Consider the following 18,811-nt stretch of genomic DNA (forward strand, 5'->3'; position numbering starts at 1 on the left):
TATGATAAGTTGACTTATTTCATTGATAAGGAACATGTCCATTCAGTTGTGTGTTCTTCTTGCAGTTTGATGGGAAGAAGACAAGACAGCACTACGTCAAGTCAAGAGACTTTAAGGTAAGATAAATACAACATTCGAGTTTAGAAAAAAAGTCTTGTCAAAGTATTATCCTACACAATATGTAGGATGCTATCCATAGTGTAATTACCAAGCAGTGTAGTTACAAGTTACAGTGAAATTCAAAGTGTAGTAAGCATACAATGTGATATTCCTCTCATTTGAAAATAAAAGGATACCTCAATATGCTATCTTTCATGGAAAGGATACTGCTTCTGGCTAACGATTGTTTTGTTTTTGGTGCACAGCTGGACCTGGCATCCTTGATACCATTTGACCTGTTATACCTGCAAGTTGGTCTGAACTACCCCATTCTCAGGCTCCCAAGACTGCTCAAGGTAACAGCTCTTTTGTTTTTGAGTTGTTGAGAGAAGTTACAGACACAACCATTATGTATGCCCAACTTGTACTTCTTCAACAAGGACATACCTATACATCAACCATCATCTGTACCCTATATTTCAGTACCATGGACACAACCATCATCTATACCCAACATGTATTTAAGTACCATGGACACAACTATCATCTATACCCAACATGTATCTAAGTACCATGGACACAACCATCATCTATACCCAACATGTATTTCAGTACCATGGACACAACCATCATCTATACCCAACATGTATTTCAGTACCATGGACACAACCATCATCTATATCCAACATGTATTTCAGTACCATGGACACAACCATCATCTATACCCAACATGTATTTCAGTACCATGGACACAACCATCATCTATATCCAACATGTATTTCAGTACCATGGACACAACCATCATCTATACCCAACATGTATTTCAGTACCATGGACACAACCATCATCTATACCCAACATGTATTTCAGTACCATGGACACAACTATCATCTATACCCAACATGTATCTAAGTACCATGGACACAACTATCATCTATACCCAACATGTATTTAAGTACCATGGACACAACTATCATCTATACCCAACATGTATCTAAGTACCATGGACACAACCATCATCTATACCCAACATGTATTTCAGTACCATGGACACAACCATCATCTATACCCAACATGTATTTCAGTACCATGGACACAACCATCATCTATACCCAACATGTATTTCAGTACCATGGACACAACCATCATCTATACCCAACATGTATTTCAGTACCATGGACACAACCATCATCTATATCCAACATGTATTTCAGTACCATGGACACAACCATCATCTATATTCTATTTCTTTTCCATGCACACAGATCCGTGTGTTCTGGGAGTTTACCGACAGGGCTGAGAGTGTCTTGAAATCTGCGAACATTTTCCGGTGAGTACAAAATGATATTCTACAATCTGACCAGTTTCTATTCTTATTTTCATTCTAAAGATTTCACTGATCATTTAACATTAAGTCGGCAGTTTCTCTAAGGTCTTATTTGAGTTTCTAAACTGTCTTAATCTGATTCTTGATAGATTAACTAAAGTATTTTTAGTGGCCATTTTACATCATGAAAGATAAAGAAAAAGTGACCATTAACAAATTCAGAAAAACTTTCAATACTGATCATCATCATCATATCAGTCCATGCCAGTACTTCAGCCAGGCCATGGCCTTTTCATTGGTAGCGTGCGTAGTCCAGTGGTTAGCGGCCATGCCTCTGGAACTAGAAGCCGTGAGTTCAATTCCGGCTGTGTCACCCACCCGACATGTATGCTACCAAAAAGGGTTGCAGTCCTTAGGAAGGAACGTTAAGCTGTTGTCCACTGTTCATTGTGCTTTTTGAAAAGGAACTTGAGGAATTTCCCACAATGAACCTGTAAATACTGTACATAGTGTCTGTCCTCTCTGTCACGACCAGTTAGCTAAAACTGGATCAAGATCACTTTTACTTTTTTTTACTTATAATACTGATGTTATGTTACTTGTCCCTTGGTCCTCCCACAACAGCATAGTGAAGACCACAGGGTACATGCTGTACATGATCCACCTGGATGCCTGCATGTACTACAAGGTGTCAGACTTCCAGGGACTGGGGTCCAGCCGCTGGGTCTACAGTGGGTCTGGCAACAGGTATGTACAGGTCAGGTTAGGTCAGGTCAGTACAGGTCATGTCATGTCAGTACAGGTCATGTCAGGTCAGTACAGAACAGGTCAGGTCAGGTCAGTACAGGTCAGGTCAGGTCAGGTCAGGTCAGAACAGGTCTAGTCAAGTCAGTGCAGGTATATCATCTGCTGGAGATCACACGAATGTTGATCAAAGATGGATTGCAAACATTTCTAATAACTATTGAATTGCCAAAAAGTAGTTACTTCAGCAACTTGATATGACTTTGGAAATGGTCAGACATTTCAGATAGTATCCGCTATCTTTCATCAGTGACACTGAAGATATCTGGAAGGAACTGTTTTTTATACCCTAACTTTGAATGCAAAAGAGCTGAAGACAATTTTGGATTGTCCAATATGAAACAAGGTATTCAAGACAAAGTCATGACGTCAAGCTGAAGACAAATTTGGATTCCAATAGGAAATAAAGGTAAGACAAAGTTAAGCAAAATATGTAGCTTTGTTAATGTTGCCATGACATTTTATTTACTATAACTTACATTACCACTAATAATATTTTCCTAAAATAAATCACTGGACATAAAATATTAGATACTCTTAGATATTTCAGAAGGTTTTGAGGAATACTGTTCTAACCTTTTTTCTCTCCAATATTGTTTTTTTTATAACTTTTACTAATGAACAAATACCTACTATCTAATGAATGTCGTACCTTCTTCACTGTATAACAACTAATAACCTCCCACCGCATCCCTTTTCTTGGGTCTCACAGTTATATCCGCTGTTATTACTGGGCCACTCGGACCCTGCTGTCCATAGGAGGAATCCCCACCCCCACCAATGACTTTGAGTACCTCATCATGCTGTGTAACTGGCTCTTGGGGGTCTTTGTGTTTGCCATGATAATTGCTCAGGTAATGGTGGCACCAATGAGATCTTTTTGTCCGCGACTGTTTTGCTGTTAATGTGGACGTGGTAACCACTGTGACTACCCGTGCTAGCTGTCGTGTTATTTTTCTGGTGCCGGGACAGATAGGTAACGGGATCCGATAACATGGATGTCATCCTGCGTCTGTGTTTTGCTATTGTCGTGGATGTGACAATTGCTGTGCACCAAATTAGGCACCAAGGTCCTTATTGTCTTGTTCTCCATGTTTTTTTATTTATTATGCATGATAATTGACTGGGCAGCAATGGTACTGCTGAGTCGTCCAGTGTCTCTCAGTCAATGTTGAAATCAGAGTGACTCCCTGTGCTTTCTGTGTTCGTAATGTTTACCCATTCTCCTATATGGGCCTCACCCTAAGTGTATACAATATATCTGAAATATTCTGCTGAAACTAGGCTGAGGTTTCCACTTTTGTGGCCTTCTACCACCTGTCAGCCAATCAGAGAAATGTCTTTATTATGTTTTCAGCTGATTCTCTGATTGACTGACAGCTTGATAGAGGCCACACCCACAAAAGTGGAACTTGTTACCTCAGCACAGTTTAACAGAGCATCCTCAAAGTATATTGCATTAGGGATAAGGCTTAGTGTAGTTTAATGGATTCATTGTGACAACTACACTACCACAAGGCAGTACTGCTGAATTACATGTCTTTTAGCCATGCAACCATTTGGACTTCTGGTAAAATTTTACGATGATCTCTTGTAATCACCAAGACAAGGCAGAAAGCAAAATACTCTTGACTTACAACAGAGATATTTCAATCCTCACAAGCCTAATACACCTTTTTACATTGTGACTTAAACTTGACAGATCCGAGATGCCATTGGGACGGCCAACAAGGCGAAGGCTGAGTTCCGGCGTAGGATGGACAGCGTGGTGTCGTACATGACTCGTTTTAACATCCCCAAACCTGTCCAGGACCGCGTGAGACAGTGGTACACCTACACATGGAGCAAGGCTCGCATGCTGGGTAAGTAGTACTGTCTGAATGCAGAAATGGTCGCTGTGGTTTTCACAGTCTTTGCCTTGAAGTCTTCACCACAAACTCAAAACCACTGCAAACATTTCTTTGTTCTGTCTTCTACCCACTGCAGCTACTCATAAATCCTACTGTGATCTGTGTGTTGCAAGAGCACCTTACATGAAAGAATGAAATTCAATGTCTTTGAATGAACTTTATTGCACAACATTTAAATTTTGTACATGGTACAATGTAAGGCAACAGTAATAGATCAATTTATACAATGACACTATGAAAGATGACACTGATTTCAATGCTACATATGCATAATATTTCAAATTTGTCTTTTCCAACTATATGCTTTTTGTCATTTTTAGATTTATGGAAGGATGTACATGTCTTCAGTCACAAATTGAATTGGTACCTTGAGAACCTATTTTTCACAATACTAATTTAAAAACAATTTCATTATGATACGATATTTTATCCTATACACAGTACCTACTACTTAAGGTGCACTCTCACTGTGCTTGCGTCAAGCTCGCGTCACTTCGGGATTCGTTCACAGCATCACTGTTTTGTTATTGTCTCTGATTTTTTTATTATTCAGATATTGCGTAATAGCTAAAAGTATGACTTAGATGACGACAAAGTACACAAAAAGTAAGAAAATTTGTTCTTTATCTCTGAAATTCGTTGAGTATCTTTTGAACTCCACAGTGACGCAAGCTTGACGCAAGTGCAGTGAGAGTGCATCTTTAACTACACTAATGCTTATGATACAGTAACAACTAAACAGAGATATTATAAAATGTTACCTCATGTTTTAAACCTTTAAGTATTGAGTTGTCTTCTCTCAACTATTCTGCAGATGAGATGGAACTGTTGAACCAACTACCTGTCAAGATGCGGACTGACCTTGCCATCCAGGTGCACATGGGCACCCTCAGCAAGGTCAAACTCTTCCAGGTGATACAGAAGACAGTTCATTCTAGCTTTTCTTATTATTGACCTAAACAGATGACAGTAAAGACAGTTAAAATGAAGTGAGTGGAAATGAAAAAAAAGATGTTTCCCTTTCTTTTGTGTCATCACCTTCCGGAAAAATGGGGCATTTCTGTCTCTTTCACGAGATTCTGTGCATGCATGTGTGTATGTGTGTCCGTCCATCTGTCTGCTTGTGTTTTGGGGCCGTAACAATATAAGAAGCTATGGGATAATTGTAATAATATAATGATATTTGGCGAGTTGATCCTTGAAAGACATAGGTCAGTGTCAATTACGTGGCATAATATTTTCCTTGGTTATACAGCAGAACATCCTTTTTTTGTTCCTTTGTCCTGCATGGCTTCTGATACTATAAATGCAGAAATGTTCGCGGTGGTTTTATGTTTGCGGTTTTCTCAGTGGGCACTTCAGCACGAATTTAAAACCACCATGAACTTTTTTCCATGGCAGTAAGAGACTACAGTGCATGGTGCTACTGCGAATTTAAAACCCGGTGCACAGCAAAAAGTCCTTTTTCCCGCTACCGCAAAATTAAATCCCTGCAAACTTAAATGCATTTACAGTAATTAGCTTCTGGTCATTGAAATGGTGACTCTTGAAAAATGCGGGTGTAAAAAAGAGCTTTGTTCTACTGGTATTCAGTGATCTGATGAAACTATCACAGACTGACCATGATCTGGAGCCAGTCGATAGGTACACAACTGTAGGGGTTCTGGTTTTGAGTGACACTGTACACTTTTATGACAAATCCCTGAGATTCTAAGTCCCAATACAGCATCATTGTTTCAGGACTGTGACCGTCAGTTCCTGCGTGACCTGGTACTGAAGCTGAAACCTGTGCTGTATCTCCCTGGGGATGTGGTCTGTAGGAAGGTAATTAATAAAAAAATAAGTACTAATAAAAATGTTGTTACTCGACTGACACTACCAAAAACCTGCAAAAATTTTATTACTGTATACATACCCAAATACCTGCTCCCAAATTTGTGCTAGTCTCAGACAAATCTGTGGGATCAAAATGTGAAATAAAATAAAAAAAAATTTAATCTAGTATGAACCACTTCTCCCCCAATCTCACACACATCTTGAACCAGATAAATTCAAATTTATGATGATCTCCTCTCTTTTCCAGCAGGTAAGTAAGGGAGCAAGTAAACATTGCAATTTTGCTTAAATTCTATACATTTAATGTCCTCCGTGTTATTCCCACTGGCATTGTCTCCACAAATGTGTGAATTGCTACCACAAGTTACAAAATTGCTCAGAATAGAAAAACAGATTGAGTTTTGCATCCTTCTTAGAGCTCCAGCACCACCTTCCTCTATTTGAGGTCCTATCCTCACTTATCCATACAATAATGTCAAATACTGTACGAGCTTAATTGACTTGCAGCACATACGTTTTGAATTTTGGAAAAGTTTAATAAAGCAAAATATGTTAATAATATATTAGAAGACTTTTGGTTTTGTGTGAGATGTTTATGCCACACTATTGTTGTTGTTCAGGGTGAAATTGGGAGGGAGATGTACATTGTGAATGAAGGGTCTGTACAGGTGGTGGGAGGGGCCAGTGGACGCTCCGTGCTGGCAACACTCAATGTGGGCAGTTACTTTGGAGAAATCAGGTGAGGAACTGCAACCAAACACTATGATGATTAATAAATGATAATGATGAAGACCTTTATTGCACATTTTTGCCACACTGGCTACCCGGTAAATACAAGTATCATTTTGTTATTCAAAAGCCCTACAGATTCTATGGACTTGATTGTGCTACAAATTTGTTATGCTGATGATGTTATTTTAGGAAATGTCTTAAAGTTTATGATCATACTATTAGCATTGATATCATAGTTCAGTAGACTATATGTGTTTCAGTATGTTGCAATAGAAATGATAATTTAAGCTACAAAAGTTAAAGACTCTGAGAGATCATAATTGACAGTTTATAGAACATGTTTCCACAGTACTTACATTATTTTGTATCATAAACCCAAGAAGGGGTCCTTGTGCCATTTATCTGACAGGTGCATTATGCCTTTTGAAGAGTTCAAAAAGTGCATACTTTAGATTTAGTAAGAAAAGACCATAGTGCAAAAACACTGGCAGGTATGTCTTTTTCAACCTTTTATTATGATAAGTTTTATCATCAGGTACAAGACCTGATACAGTCAAACCTTTGCATAGTGGCCACCTGGTCATTGTGGCCACTTCTTCCCATGGCCACCAACCCTTGGATTTTTCCCATTGACCTATAAACACTTAAAGAAATAGTCCATTATGAGTGGGCACCTGCCCAATGCGGCCGCAGCCACATGCCATTTGGTCTCCAGTCCTGTAGAAACACTGCCTATTGTGGCAAAGACAGACGGAATTCCTCCAGTCAAGTCACATGTTCAGCCATACAGCAGCCATACCGTCACCCTCAGCTAGGTTTAAGATCTTTTAAATTTCAAAATAAAATGGCCCAGGCGGCCAAATCAGTAGATTGCAAAGTTTTTGAGTTTGCAAATGTGTGACATAAACCATCTTTGCGGTAGTAGAAGATATGGTGTAGCTCGGTCAATTAGACAGCATTTTCTCTATACAAGTGGCCACCCCTCTATAGTTTGACAGGTTTGACTGTTAGTACCTTTACTGCTATTTTAGTTTGCTGGCGGTTGGTGGTGGAAACAGGCGGACTGCGGATGTGGTGTCCCCTGGCTTCACCACCCTGTTTGTGCTGGATAAGAAGGACCTGAGCGAGGCCATCAAGGACTACCCACAGGTGCAGGAGGTGCTCAAACACAAGGCTAAGTAAGGAGCATTTCCTTCAAACAAGTTCTGCATGTAATCTTCATATGCACTGTTTCTTAAGGGAGGCAGAAGCCAGAAAGATGGGATATTATTACCTCCATGCAAAATGGAGGTACAGTGGAAGCCAGTTAATTGCACATCGGATTAACGCACACTTCTGTTAACTGCACGGGATACCAAAATCCCAAACCGGTGCGGTCCAGCTAGATAACTTCGCACTATTGCACCGGCCGGATAATTGCACCAAATTCACTGGCAAATAGGCCGTGCAATTAAGCGGCTTCTACTATATAGTTTTAGGCTTGTATATCTGTGTTTCTGGATATTTGTGGTCATCATAACATCTTGATGAACCACAGCGATGTTTTGTATGTATGTAGGAGTTGCGAAGACAGAGGTCAAGGTTGATTTTGAGCCCCCTGGAGCGTGACTTTGGTATTGCAGCAGAACTTCAATTTTTTTCATCTTTTGACCTGGACAATGCTATAGTCTGGTTTTTGATGTGTCGGTGTGCGTCTCTGTCTCTATGATAGTGTGTTTGTGTTTCTGGATATATCTGGTCAGCATAACTTTAGAACCTGTGGATAGATTGTATTGATAATTGTGGATATAAATGGATAGGAGTTGGTGAGACAAAGGTCAAGGTTGATTTTGGGCCCCCTTGTGTGTTACATTGGTATTGCAGTGGAAATTCCAACTTGTTTTTTCTCTGTAGCTGCCACAAGGTTATTTGTGGTCACAGTCTTCTACTGGGACCTCTTTCGCAGTCTTTTTGCCCCTCAGGATATCTTAGAATGCACCATTTTAAATTGAAATTCTCAAAAACTATGGAAGGTGGATGCCCCGGGACCCACCTACAATTGAAGTCACTTACTGTGACTCACCAAGAAATTTGGACTCCCTATGATAAAATCCTAGCTAAAAGCCTGGTGAACGTTTTTCAAGGGTGTCTTTTTAAAAGTGTAGCAACCTGAGATGGCAACATTTATCTGTAACACATTATTGATAGGAAACTGCTGAAGAAGAGCGCTAAACGGGATGAGGTTGAAGAGAAGAAGGGCACCAAACAGGTGTCACTCGTGCAAGATGCACTGGTCCTGATCCCCAATGATGAACCGAGACAGGACACCCCCAAGCTGTTCCAGACGGTAGTGCAGGTGGCCAAACAGAAGGGCCTGGCATCCAAGATACTGCGATATCCAAGGAAGCGGAGGGGGAAAGTCAGGTGGGTGATTGGGTGTTGGTTCAGGTTACATTTATCACTTTTGCTGAGTGTGATTTATTGTTACGTTATGCAGCTTATATATCTGATGATGGTTGTCTATATGATTACATTTGTAGATTCATGTCTTTTTTAATACAAATGTAATTAATCTAAAACTGTGTATGTGTGTTTGTTTACATGTGTGTTTATGTGTTTGTGTGTCTGCGTGCTTGTGCATGTGTGTGTCACCACGTCATATATATCAGTGTGTGTGTGTGTGAATGAATATTAAATGCATGATGTTTTATCAATGTGTCATGCGTTTTAAACGACCAGCCCACGTTGGCTTATAAGACACACACAAACAAAAGTATAAACTAAGTAACATAGGATATGACAACATATAAGTGAACGAAGGGTAGAAAATCCATAACTAACTTAACAACTTGAAAATGGAACTTGTGCGTGTATCCATAAGTGTGTGTGAGTGCTAATTTGTGTCATGTGTGTCTGAAAGTCTGCATATATGTATGTAATATATATTCTATATGTAGAACGAGGCACAATACTATGATTATTGAGGGATTATACATTTGTAGGAATATTACAAAGATGGAAACTATAGCACATTAACCCCGAATTCTTTCCAGTCCCCTTCTAAAAGATGAATGGGCCACCAACACCAGCTCCAGCACAGGGTCCAAGTCAGGGAAGCCGTCCATCGTCCCCAGCCTCCTGGACAGTGACGACCCTGATGATGACTACTCCACGGCTCTCTCTGAGGACGACTTCGAAAGCAGACAAAATCCTGCTAGAAACAAGGTATAGATACACGTACATTCTTGTTTCATCAGTTTGCTACTTTGTAAATGGATTGATACACTTTTATGATGCACAACTACAGTCAAATTGAAGAAGAACACTGGGACTGACAAAATTTGGGTTACATGTATGTGGATAGGTGACCATATAGTCTGCATGTGCCAATGGGGGAAATTGGTAACCCCCAAAATGGTCACATTGGCAAGATGATCCTTATTTATATAGATGTGGTTTGACTGTAATGTTCAGTCAAACCTGTCTATAGCGGCCACTCAAGGGACTGGAGAGATATAGCCACTATAGACAGGTGGCCACTATGTATATAGAGAGAAAATGTTGATCAATTGACCATGAGCAAGTTACACATGATTTCAGTTCCCACTAATCTTTCTCGCCAAGTAACGTCGTCTCGATCGATAAATTCACCAACAAAGACTTGCACTTTACTGCTCAAGGCATTGCATACCTTCTGCTACTGCCAAAATGACCCTGTCAGGAACTCCAAATCCTAGCAAACTACAATTTCAAACTCGGTGCAGGGTGACATACACTACCAAAAATGCTTTTTCTTGTTTATCTTGTTTGGCTTCCTCACAGAAAATTTTTCTTCCAGGAAGAAAATTATTCTGTCCCAAAGAAATGTTAGAAAAATGTGCTTGTCCATGGGGCAAGCAAATTTTTTCTTGTTTTAATCTTGTTTTGCTTCCTCACAGAAAATTTATCTTCCTGGAAGGAAAAATAATCTTGTATTTCTTAAGAGTTGAATCTGGTTAGAAAAAAACAAGAATTTCTAGAATTTTTTTCTTGCATTGTAAGAAAAAATAAGAAGATTTTGCTTAAATGTCTAAAAAAAAATTTTGTAGTTTCTCGTTTTGCTTGAATTTTTTTCTACATTTTCTTCCTGCAAGAATATTTTTTCTTCATACAAGAATTGTCCATGGGGTAAGCAAAATAAGAAAAAAATCATTTTTGGTAGTGTAAGGCTGCAGTATGGTTGCAATAGGCATACAGTGTTTCTGTATCAACGGGACCAAAAATCGTGTGTCCGTGGCCGCTAAGCCTATTTCTTAATCATCATGAATCCAAGGGACCGACAAAAAGTGGCCACTATGGCCAGGTGGCTGCTATGCAAAGGTGGCCACTTATACAGGTTTGACTGTAGTCTTGCCAATGTTTTGGTAGTCATTCTGCTACCTTAGTAGATCATCTCATTATTGCGGTGAGGAAGGTGGCAGGACTACCAAAACTTTAACATGTAATTCCTTTTAGTTGTGCAACAAAGAACTGTATTTATCCATTATTTGCAAATTTGATGGTGATGAAAATACCTTTAAGTTTTATGTCTGTAAATGGCTATGCTTTTTTTTCTGTTTCTTCCTATTTGATGCTTTGATGGCATGAGTTATGGTTTCGTCAACTTGTTTTTTTTTTCATTTTGTTGTTGAAACACTAAAAAAACAGAAACTACAACACAAATGGTCAGAGTAGTGAGTAGTCTCTTTTGTTGGTGACAGGTTTCCCAAGGAAAGCGGTCCCAGAACTGTAGTCCTGACACCTACTCGGACATTATGTCCAGTGGTTTTCTGATCAAGAACAGTCCCTTGCCTCCTATTGATCATCGAAAGGGTGTACGGCGGTAAGTTCACAGGGTACAACCTACGTCATCAAAATGGTGACCACCAACTACCGAGCAGTGGTACTGTGATTCTTGTCATTTTCATGTTAGTTTTATAATTACTTCACTGCCAGTCTGAATTAAAACCAATGTTTCTATGACTGTAACGTTGCAGTATTTAGTGCAACCACAAACCGCAAAATCACCTTTTCTGCATAAAGCAGAGTTATATCACCGCAAACTTAAAGGCACTAATACACTGTCTAGTAAGTTACAGTAGGTTGTCCACAAGCGGTAGCACAAATTTAATGTAGAACGTAACAATGCGCCAATGTGTCAGTGTGTGATATCCCTTTAGGTTACACACTAACCTACAACTGTATCAGTAGGACACAAGGATCCTGGAAATTGTAAGCGACCTACCACTGTTCGCTAGTCGGCTGCCACTATTTAAATGAAATAGGTTGTACCTGGTGAAGTAGAGTTCTGACTGAACACCTCAAGAATCAGGCTCACTCTCTCATTTGTGTTTTTTGCTTTTTTTTAATCATATTTGTTACCTATGTTGTGGTGATTTCTGCATTTGAGTTAATTTTGGCTTTTATCATCTATTCTTATGATGCTCATTGGCAAAGCTTAATGCATAATAAGTAATTTTTTGTTTTCCTCCACTACTTCACTCTGCAAACCTCTTGTCCTGACTTTCTGCTAGTGTTTGACCTCTGTGTTCTTGCCACTCAACTTGTAAGCCTGCATTGCTTAGTGCCCGGTCTCTGAGCTTTCTGACTGCTAGGCTGCATGCTGGGGTCCCTTCCAGTTTGCCCTTCATGCAGACAGACTGTGGATTGCTTGAGGGCGCTTTTGATGCATCTGATGCATTGTGCAATGTTTCTGTGGGATAGTTGGGGAGGGAGGAAGCGTTCCATGCCAGTCTGACACCGTATACAAATTTACAGCAACTAATCAGTAACTAAAGTTACAGCATTTATATAGATGTGTCATCAGTATTCTAATCTTTTGGGCATGTTTTTGCAACAGTTGTGGAATGGCACCAGGACTGTTATTATCTGTACTGTACTTACTGCAGCTGCATGGCTCATCATCGATGTCGTTTCTGTTGTGCTTTATCCTAATCTTCTCTGTCTCTCTCTCTCTCTCTCTTTCAGCTTAAGGATTGGGCACTGTGACAATGTGGTTCTTTCTCTGTTACTTACAAACTATGTATCTTCTGCCACCATTTCATCCTCACCATGAGTATGTTAGCTTACAAGGCCAGCTTTTTTCAAAAGCATTTCTTGTTAGCTTTGTTTGATATGCTGTAGTTTGTTGTCAATGTCTCTGTGGGCAGCTGCCACCAGCCTTAGATGCCTGACTGACCCTTGTGCATGGGGAGAGGCAATAAATAAGCTCAAAGGGCACAACCCGCCGTACTTGCTTTTTATCCGAACATTTTTTGGAAAGTGACCTCTGCCAGGTTTTTCTGAAAACGTGGGGAAGGAATGGCAAGAGCAGGGAGTACATCTCAACGCGCGTCATTTGCACGGTTTTGCACGGTATAGGTATGTGGTCAAAACACCTATAGCTGTGAGCCGGTTGCGTGCATCGTTCGTTGTGCAAGTGGTAATTAGTGCTTACAATGTACAATGTCTGTTCGATTACCACATTACGGTATGCAGGCCCTACTTACATGTGCTGCATACGCACGGTTTCCTTACTTGCTGTACGGGGCACGTGCCAATCCGCAGCCTGTTGGGAGACAAAGTTTGATATGCACAGAGTTCTACAGCATGTCTGTGTGTTCCCAAATCTGTTGGATTCTGTACAATTTCGTATGGAGGCGGTGCTTACCACTTACGGATCCCAAAAGATTCTGGACGTTTTTGGACGTAGACACCACGCAGTTGCACATATGGCGGGTTGTTGCCTTATTTTTATAGCTTTACTGTACCACGCAGACTAAGTAGAAATGAAAAGGACTGTTTCAATATGGCTTGTAGCTGGTGGTGGTTGCATGCAGCAGGTGGTTGCCTGTCCAGGTTTGACTGCACACTCCTAACCAGAGAGCAAACCTTGACCGTCTATTTCTGTAGGCACTCGGACATCCCGAGGGGGATAGCAGTTGAGGTAGTGATGGAGAAACAGAAGAGCCTGCCGCTTCCTTCCATCTCTCTGGAGCAGGATGATGCAGATGTGGAGGACACAGAGGGGGAATGAGATAAGATCTAATGGGATATTGAAGTTCGCATAATACAGTAGAAGCCGCTTAATTGCACACCCCATTTGCCAGTGCATTTTGCGCAATTATTGGAATGGTGCAACAAAGCGAAGTTATTAAGATGGACCCCACCACCACAGGATTTTGGGATTTCATGCAATTAACAGTGTGCGATTACCCGTTGTGCAATTAACTGGCTTGTACTATACAGTAAAGTCTCACCTGCTTATATTTTGATGCCTTATCAGCAGGGCTGTCTCCAGTTCAAATTTTTTTCTGTCCCACACATGCATTGTTTGGGAGCCCAAAAACCGTTGATTTTCGTGGCTGATTATTTCGAAGCTTACGTTTTTGGGACGGATGGGGTAAAGTTATTTTCCATCTCTTCAAGCTTCTGTTTCTATGGAAAGATACATGTAGGTCCTGGAGACGACCCTGCTTATCAGACATCTTCTCAAAGCTTCTGACTGGAGTTCTGCTTCTCGCCGCTGTATGTATCCAATATAGATGGCGCTTTTCTGGCAAGAGCACAAACCCAAACGTGGCTAAATTTTGTATCCTCTCCTCTTCCCGGTTCATCTCTGGGGTTGAGTAGCCTGAGTACCATCCTCCGTAGTGACCGCTGGCTCACTACTTTTGCTTGCTAACCACGTGAAAGTAGTGAGCCAGTGGTCACTACGGAGGATGGTACTCAGGCTAGGGGTTGACCTAGCCATGTTTGGGATTGTGTCGCCTGCATCGGCTTCATATGATATAGCGGAGAGACACAGCACCTAGTCAGAAGCTCGCAGGAAGATGTCTGATAATAATAGGAATTTGAATGTATATACTAAGCAGATGAGACTTATGCTGTTTGTGTACTAGAAAAAGTATGTTCTACCAACTCGATGAAATTATTTTCGGAGATGATATTTTGTAACCAAAATGCTGTACATTTGTTGTTTTTGTAAGCTGCATTTTATGAAGGTCATGAGGGAAGAGACAAGGGTCAGACAAGATACTGTTAATGCATTTAAGTTCGTGGAGATTTAATTCCGCGGTAGCGGGAAAATGGACTTTCCGCTGTGGTTTTAATTTCGCAGTAGCACCATGCACTGTAGTCTCTTACTGTTATGGAAAAATGCTCGCAGTGGTTTTAAGTTCGCGGTGAAGCGGCAACCGCAAAAACCGCGAACATTAAAAAAAACACAGCGAAAGTTTCTGCATTTACAGTACATTGTACATGAGTGAAGTCCTAATAAATGTGTAAAATGGAGAGTTGTTCTTACACATTTATGGCATCATAAAACACATAACAGGGTGAAAGTTTGTGTCCTATATCCTTCTTCAAGTTGTTATATTTGTGCCACGATTATAGATGCATGTTTCTGACATGTGCCTTTAGATTCATTAACTAGCTCATAGATTGTTGTCTCCAAGGTTTGCTTGTAAACAGTGGTCATAGATTGTTGCGTAGAACTAATATACAAAGCCTTTTCACTGTCAAAACTTTTCTAGACGGGGACTGATAAAATCTGGTCTATGTGGTCAGGTGGTCACTATATGCATACATGTAGATTGACAGATCTCATGAGGACATAAAGAGGTGGTCACAAGTTGACTTAATGTAATTAGAGTAAATTCAGTACTTTGTATAGTTTCTGCATTTTGTGTTTAGAGTCACTTTTACAGGTTTGACTATTGGTAATCATCTGTATCTGAACTGAGCTGAAGCTAATATTCTTGTCTCTACTTAAGACTTAAATGTTACTTAGTTGGCTAGCAGTGGGTTCCTGTGAATCATTCTGTACGTGTGCATGTAGCTCTGTATGTTGTTTCTCAGTTGCATTTAGGTGCAGAGGTTTTGGTGTTCTCTTTCTAAATAATTCTTTGAGTAATAAGCAAAGAGCTTTTCTGAAGTCCCTTGGCCAGAGCTTTATTTTCAGTGTCTTGTAGGTAAATGCATGGAATGGAAAGTAAGTATATATGGAAAAACAGTTGTGAGAAAGGCTGTACTGAAAAGGATTGATGACAGATTTGGAACACCATTGTCTTGTCGGCTCAATGGAGATACAATCAGTTGTTTTGTTGTTGTGACAGATATATTAAAGACACGTTTTGTAATTGTTGCTGTGGTCATATGAAAAATACACCTCTTTGAGCGTAATTTCTGTTGTTGGGTACTTCATTGTCAATTTGATTACACTTACATTTGCTTTTCAGTGCAACACTGATAGGATAAAACAGTAACTATACAATCACTGTGTCAATAGTACAAGTATGATTGTATATTCCAAGATGTATCACACTATTAATAAAAACAGTTCAGAGGTAGAGGAATCAAAGTCCACACATCTAACGGGTGTGCCTAAATACCACAAACGACCACAAGCGACTCGGAAATACCACAAACAACCACAAACGACTCTAGTATGCAGTGTATATGGGCCAAAGACCTTGTGTCTTGCTCTGGAGACATTGTTTACACATTTATGAATTTAAAAAACGCAGCAAGTCCTACGTATTCGCCAGTTATTTCGAGTTAGTCCGCTGGTTTCAAGATCGAAGCGACTCTGCGCTGTCAATGATTATGCGTGCTTGCATTTAGGCTGAAAAACACTTAGTATACAGTTTTTATAAGTTGACAATAATAGAATAGTGCCATGCTATAATCTATGAACCAACAGCGTCCATAGTGTTATCGTCCTGTCGTCTATGGAGCCGTGGAAGGTATCGAGAACATCCCCATGCAGACTCCTAGCACGGGCGATCCAACATGGCGGCCGAGAATCGCTTCAATCTTGAAACCGGCGGACTGACTTGAAATAGCTGGTGAATACGCAGGACTTGCTGGGTTTTTTTAATTTATAAATGTGTAAACAATGTCTCCAGAGCGCCACACAAGGTCTTTGACCCATATACACTGCATTTTAGAGTCGTTTGTGGTATTTCCGAGTCGTTTGTGGTCGTTTGTGGTATTTAGGCAGACCGACATCTAACAATCAGAACTATACAACACACTAGTCAGCGTTATATGCATGTAACAACCACAGTGACTGTTTAAACCAGGTAGTAATCCGTTCTTCAGTCCTTCTTGAGCCCGACCATCTCCTCACTGAGGTCCCACAATCGTTTGGCTGCTGCCTCATCTCTGGCCTGCCGAGCCGCCCGCTTCGGCCTACAGTCACTGGGAGAGAAAAGTAATCTGTCTAAAAACAGTGGTCTGGATACATTTTGACATCTGTTTTTTGTTCCATTATTTTTCCTGCTTTATCACTTGATATATACGGCATTCTTGGCTGCACTAGTATCAAAGGGATTTTATCTACTGATGCTTCAGTAATATTTCAGATGCCTTCCTCAGAGCTTTTGAACTCAATTCACTCACTCCCCAGATTGGATCTCACTAATTTATCCCATGATGTTTTGCCATTTTGATTGGTGTCAAGTTTCATTTACTTGCACTGTGCAAGTATAGACATAGACTTTCTCAACCTACACAGTGTCAACGGCTACACAGTGTCAACCCAAGTGACAGAGGACACCGGCGAGCTGCCATCAAGTCCCCTCATCAACGTGCAAGCACGTCTAACCCCCACAGGATGGGGAACAACAGACGATAAACCGGAGAGTGAGTGAGTGTGTGTGTGCTTGGTCAGATGTAAAAAAATTAAACAGCTGAACCCTGGTATGAATATTAGATTTAAAAATCTGTGGTATCACATTGAAGTATTTAGGGAGAAGGTATTGACAATATAATCTTCATTGACACAACTAAAGTACAGTGACTTCTGTAAGGTGTATAACAACTACTTTCAGTAACATGTAAACAGACATAATACATGAATATATGTCCATGGATAAGTGAACATGTTGAGTGTACTATGTCATTTACACTATTGGTTCTAAGGTATAAACAGTCTTTGATATATTTGATTAATTGTACACAGCAAGGGTTATTGCCTCCCAGAATGTTTAATTTATCAAACAGAAAGTATGGAAGCCTTAAGAGCAAGTGGAAAGAAATGTGGACAGCTTATTAATCTCCAAAGTGTATTTAGACTTACTATGCAGAATATTTTTCAAGTGATTAACATGTTTTTTTTTTTCAAATACTGTAAATACAGAAATGTTCGCAGTGGTTTTATGTTCGTGGTTTTTAAACCACCGCGAACATTTTTTAAAAAAAGGCCATGCATCGGCTTGGACATAGCGCATCACTTACGAGTAGTAGAGACCAGATTTCTCAATGTTTTCGTCAACGGCGCAGTAAATGGTCGTCTGCGCACCCTCCCACTGATTCTTGCCGAAGGACCTGACCATGCACCAGAAGCAGCACTTGCAGCAGGTGTACACGCACCCGCATCCCTCCGCCATGTTTCGCTGCAGCTCCGTCTCGATGACGCCCGGGTGGAGGGAGCTCACGATCACGTCAGTTCCTTCAGAAGCGTGAAAGAAGCATGGATTTTATGCAACTTCTAGTTATTAAATTTAGCTTAGTTGTAGTTGTTTTCCCCGATAGAGAAACTTGTTTTGGCTGTCCTGTTCTTCTTCTTCTGTCAGGAACCAATCAGAACTTAGAACTGCTGTGAACCAATCAGAGCTGACATCAGCATATTACCTGATGAATGTACAGCTATGAACTGCCCTATGGGTGCTTTGCCAAATGATGAAGTGAAGATCTATGGGAGACACAACTCATATAGTACATAAGGGGGGAATGATGAGACAGCTTTTAGGTGAGCAATCCCTCCCACCAACTGTAGATCATTAGAGTTTAATATTACTCTCCTAGCAGAGGTTTGGCTCCAAATGTTGTTGTTTTGGCATTGATACTGGGCTTTCCATTATCATGTACCTTTCAAAATCAACATGTCAAGACAACAGCCATACCTCTGCTTGCTTGCGGACATAAGAAAATGGTACAAAATAGAAAGCCTGACGAAAACACATCAAGACAACTGCCAGAGCCATACCTCTGCTTGGAGAGAAAGAAATTGCCTAGCCCCCCATAGCAGGGCTCTTCTGGGGTTTTTTTTTGGCTCACTATACACTTTTGCAGGCCATTTCTATTTGTACTGGTCGCTGAT

At 40.4% G+C, this 18,811-nt stretch overlaps 2 protein-coding genes across 3 annotated transcripts in view; one reads left to right on the forward strand and one right to left on the reverse strand.

Annotated features, from left to right (window-relative positions):
• The window catches only part of LOC118408713 (cyclic nucleotide-gated cation channel beta-3-like), a 29,127-nt gene extending 14,396 nt beyond the window's left edge, over positions 1-14,731 (forward strand). Inside the window, exons 9-22 of the mRNA XM_035809565.1 lie at positions 47-116; positions 366-455; positions 1,365-1,429; positions 2,051-2,173; positions 2,943-3,084; positions 3,933-4,092; positions 4,955-5,052; positions 5,881-5,964; positions 6,597-6,715; positions 7,740-7,886; positions 8,896-9,111; positions 9,741-9,912; positions 11,427-11,548; positions 13,618-14,731. Coding sequence (XP_035665458.1) covers positions 47-116; positions 366-455; positions 1,365-1,429; positions 2,051-2,173; positions 2,943-3,084; positions 3,933-4,092; positions 4,955-5,052; positions 5,881-5,964; positions 6,597-6,715; positions 7,740-7,886; positions 8,896-9,111; positions 9,741-9,912; positions 11,427-11,548; positions 13,618-13,741 — 1,732 coding nt within the window. The 3' untranslated portion in view covers positions 13,742-14,731. The remainder of the gene's footprint in view (positions 1-46; positions 117-365; positions 456-1,364; positions 1,430-2,050; positions 2,174-2,942; positions 3,085-3,932; positions 4,093-4,954; positions 5,053-5,880; positions 5,965-6,596; positions 6,716-7,739; positions 7,887-8,895; positions 9,112-9,740; positions 9,913-11,426; positions 11,549-13,617) is intronic.
• Positions 14,732-16,633: 1,902 nt separating this feature from the next.
• LOC118408712 (retinol dehydrogenase 13-like) overlaps positions 16,634-18,811 on the reverse strand; it is a 9,732-nt gene continuing 7,554 nt past the window's right edge. For both annotated transcript variants that reach the window (XM_035809564.1, XM_035809563.1), the window contains exons 5-6: positions 17,947-18,160; positions 16,634-16,908 (exon numbers count right to left, since the gene is read on the reverse strand). In XM_035809564.1, coding sequence (XP_035665457.1) covers positions 16,806-16,908; positions 17,947-18,160 — 317 coding nt within the window. In that variant the 3' untranslated portion in view covers positions 16,634-16,805. The remainder of the gene's footprint in view (positions 16,909-17,946; positions 18,161-18,811) is intronic.

The sequence above is a fragment of the Branchiostoma floridae genome, unplaced genomic scaffold (genome assembly GCF_000003815.2).
Source record: "Branchiostoma floridae strain S238N-H82 unplaced genomic scaffold, Bfl_VNyyK Sc7u5tJ_372, whole genome shotgun sequence".
Taxonomy (NCBI): Eukaryota; Metazoa; Chordata; class Leptocardii; order Amphioxiformes; family Branchiostomatidae; genus Branchiostoma; species Branchiostoma floridae.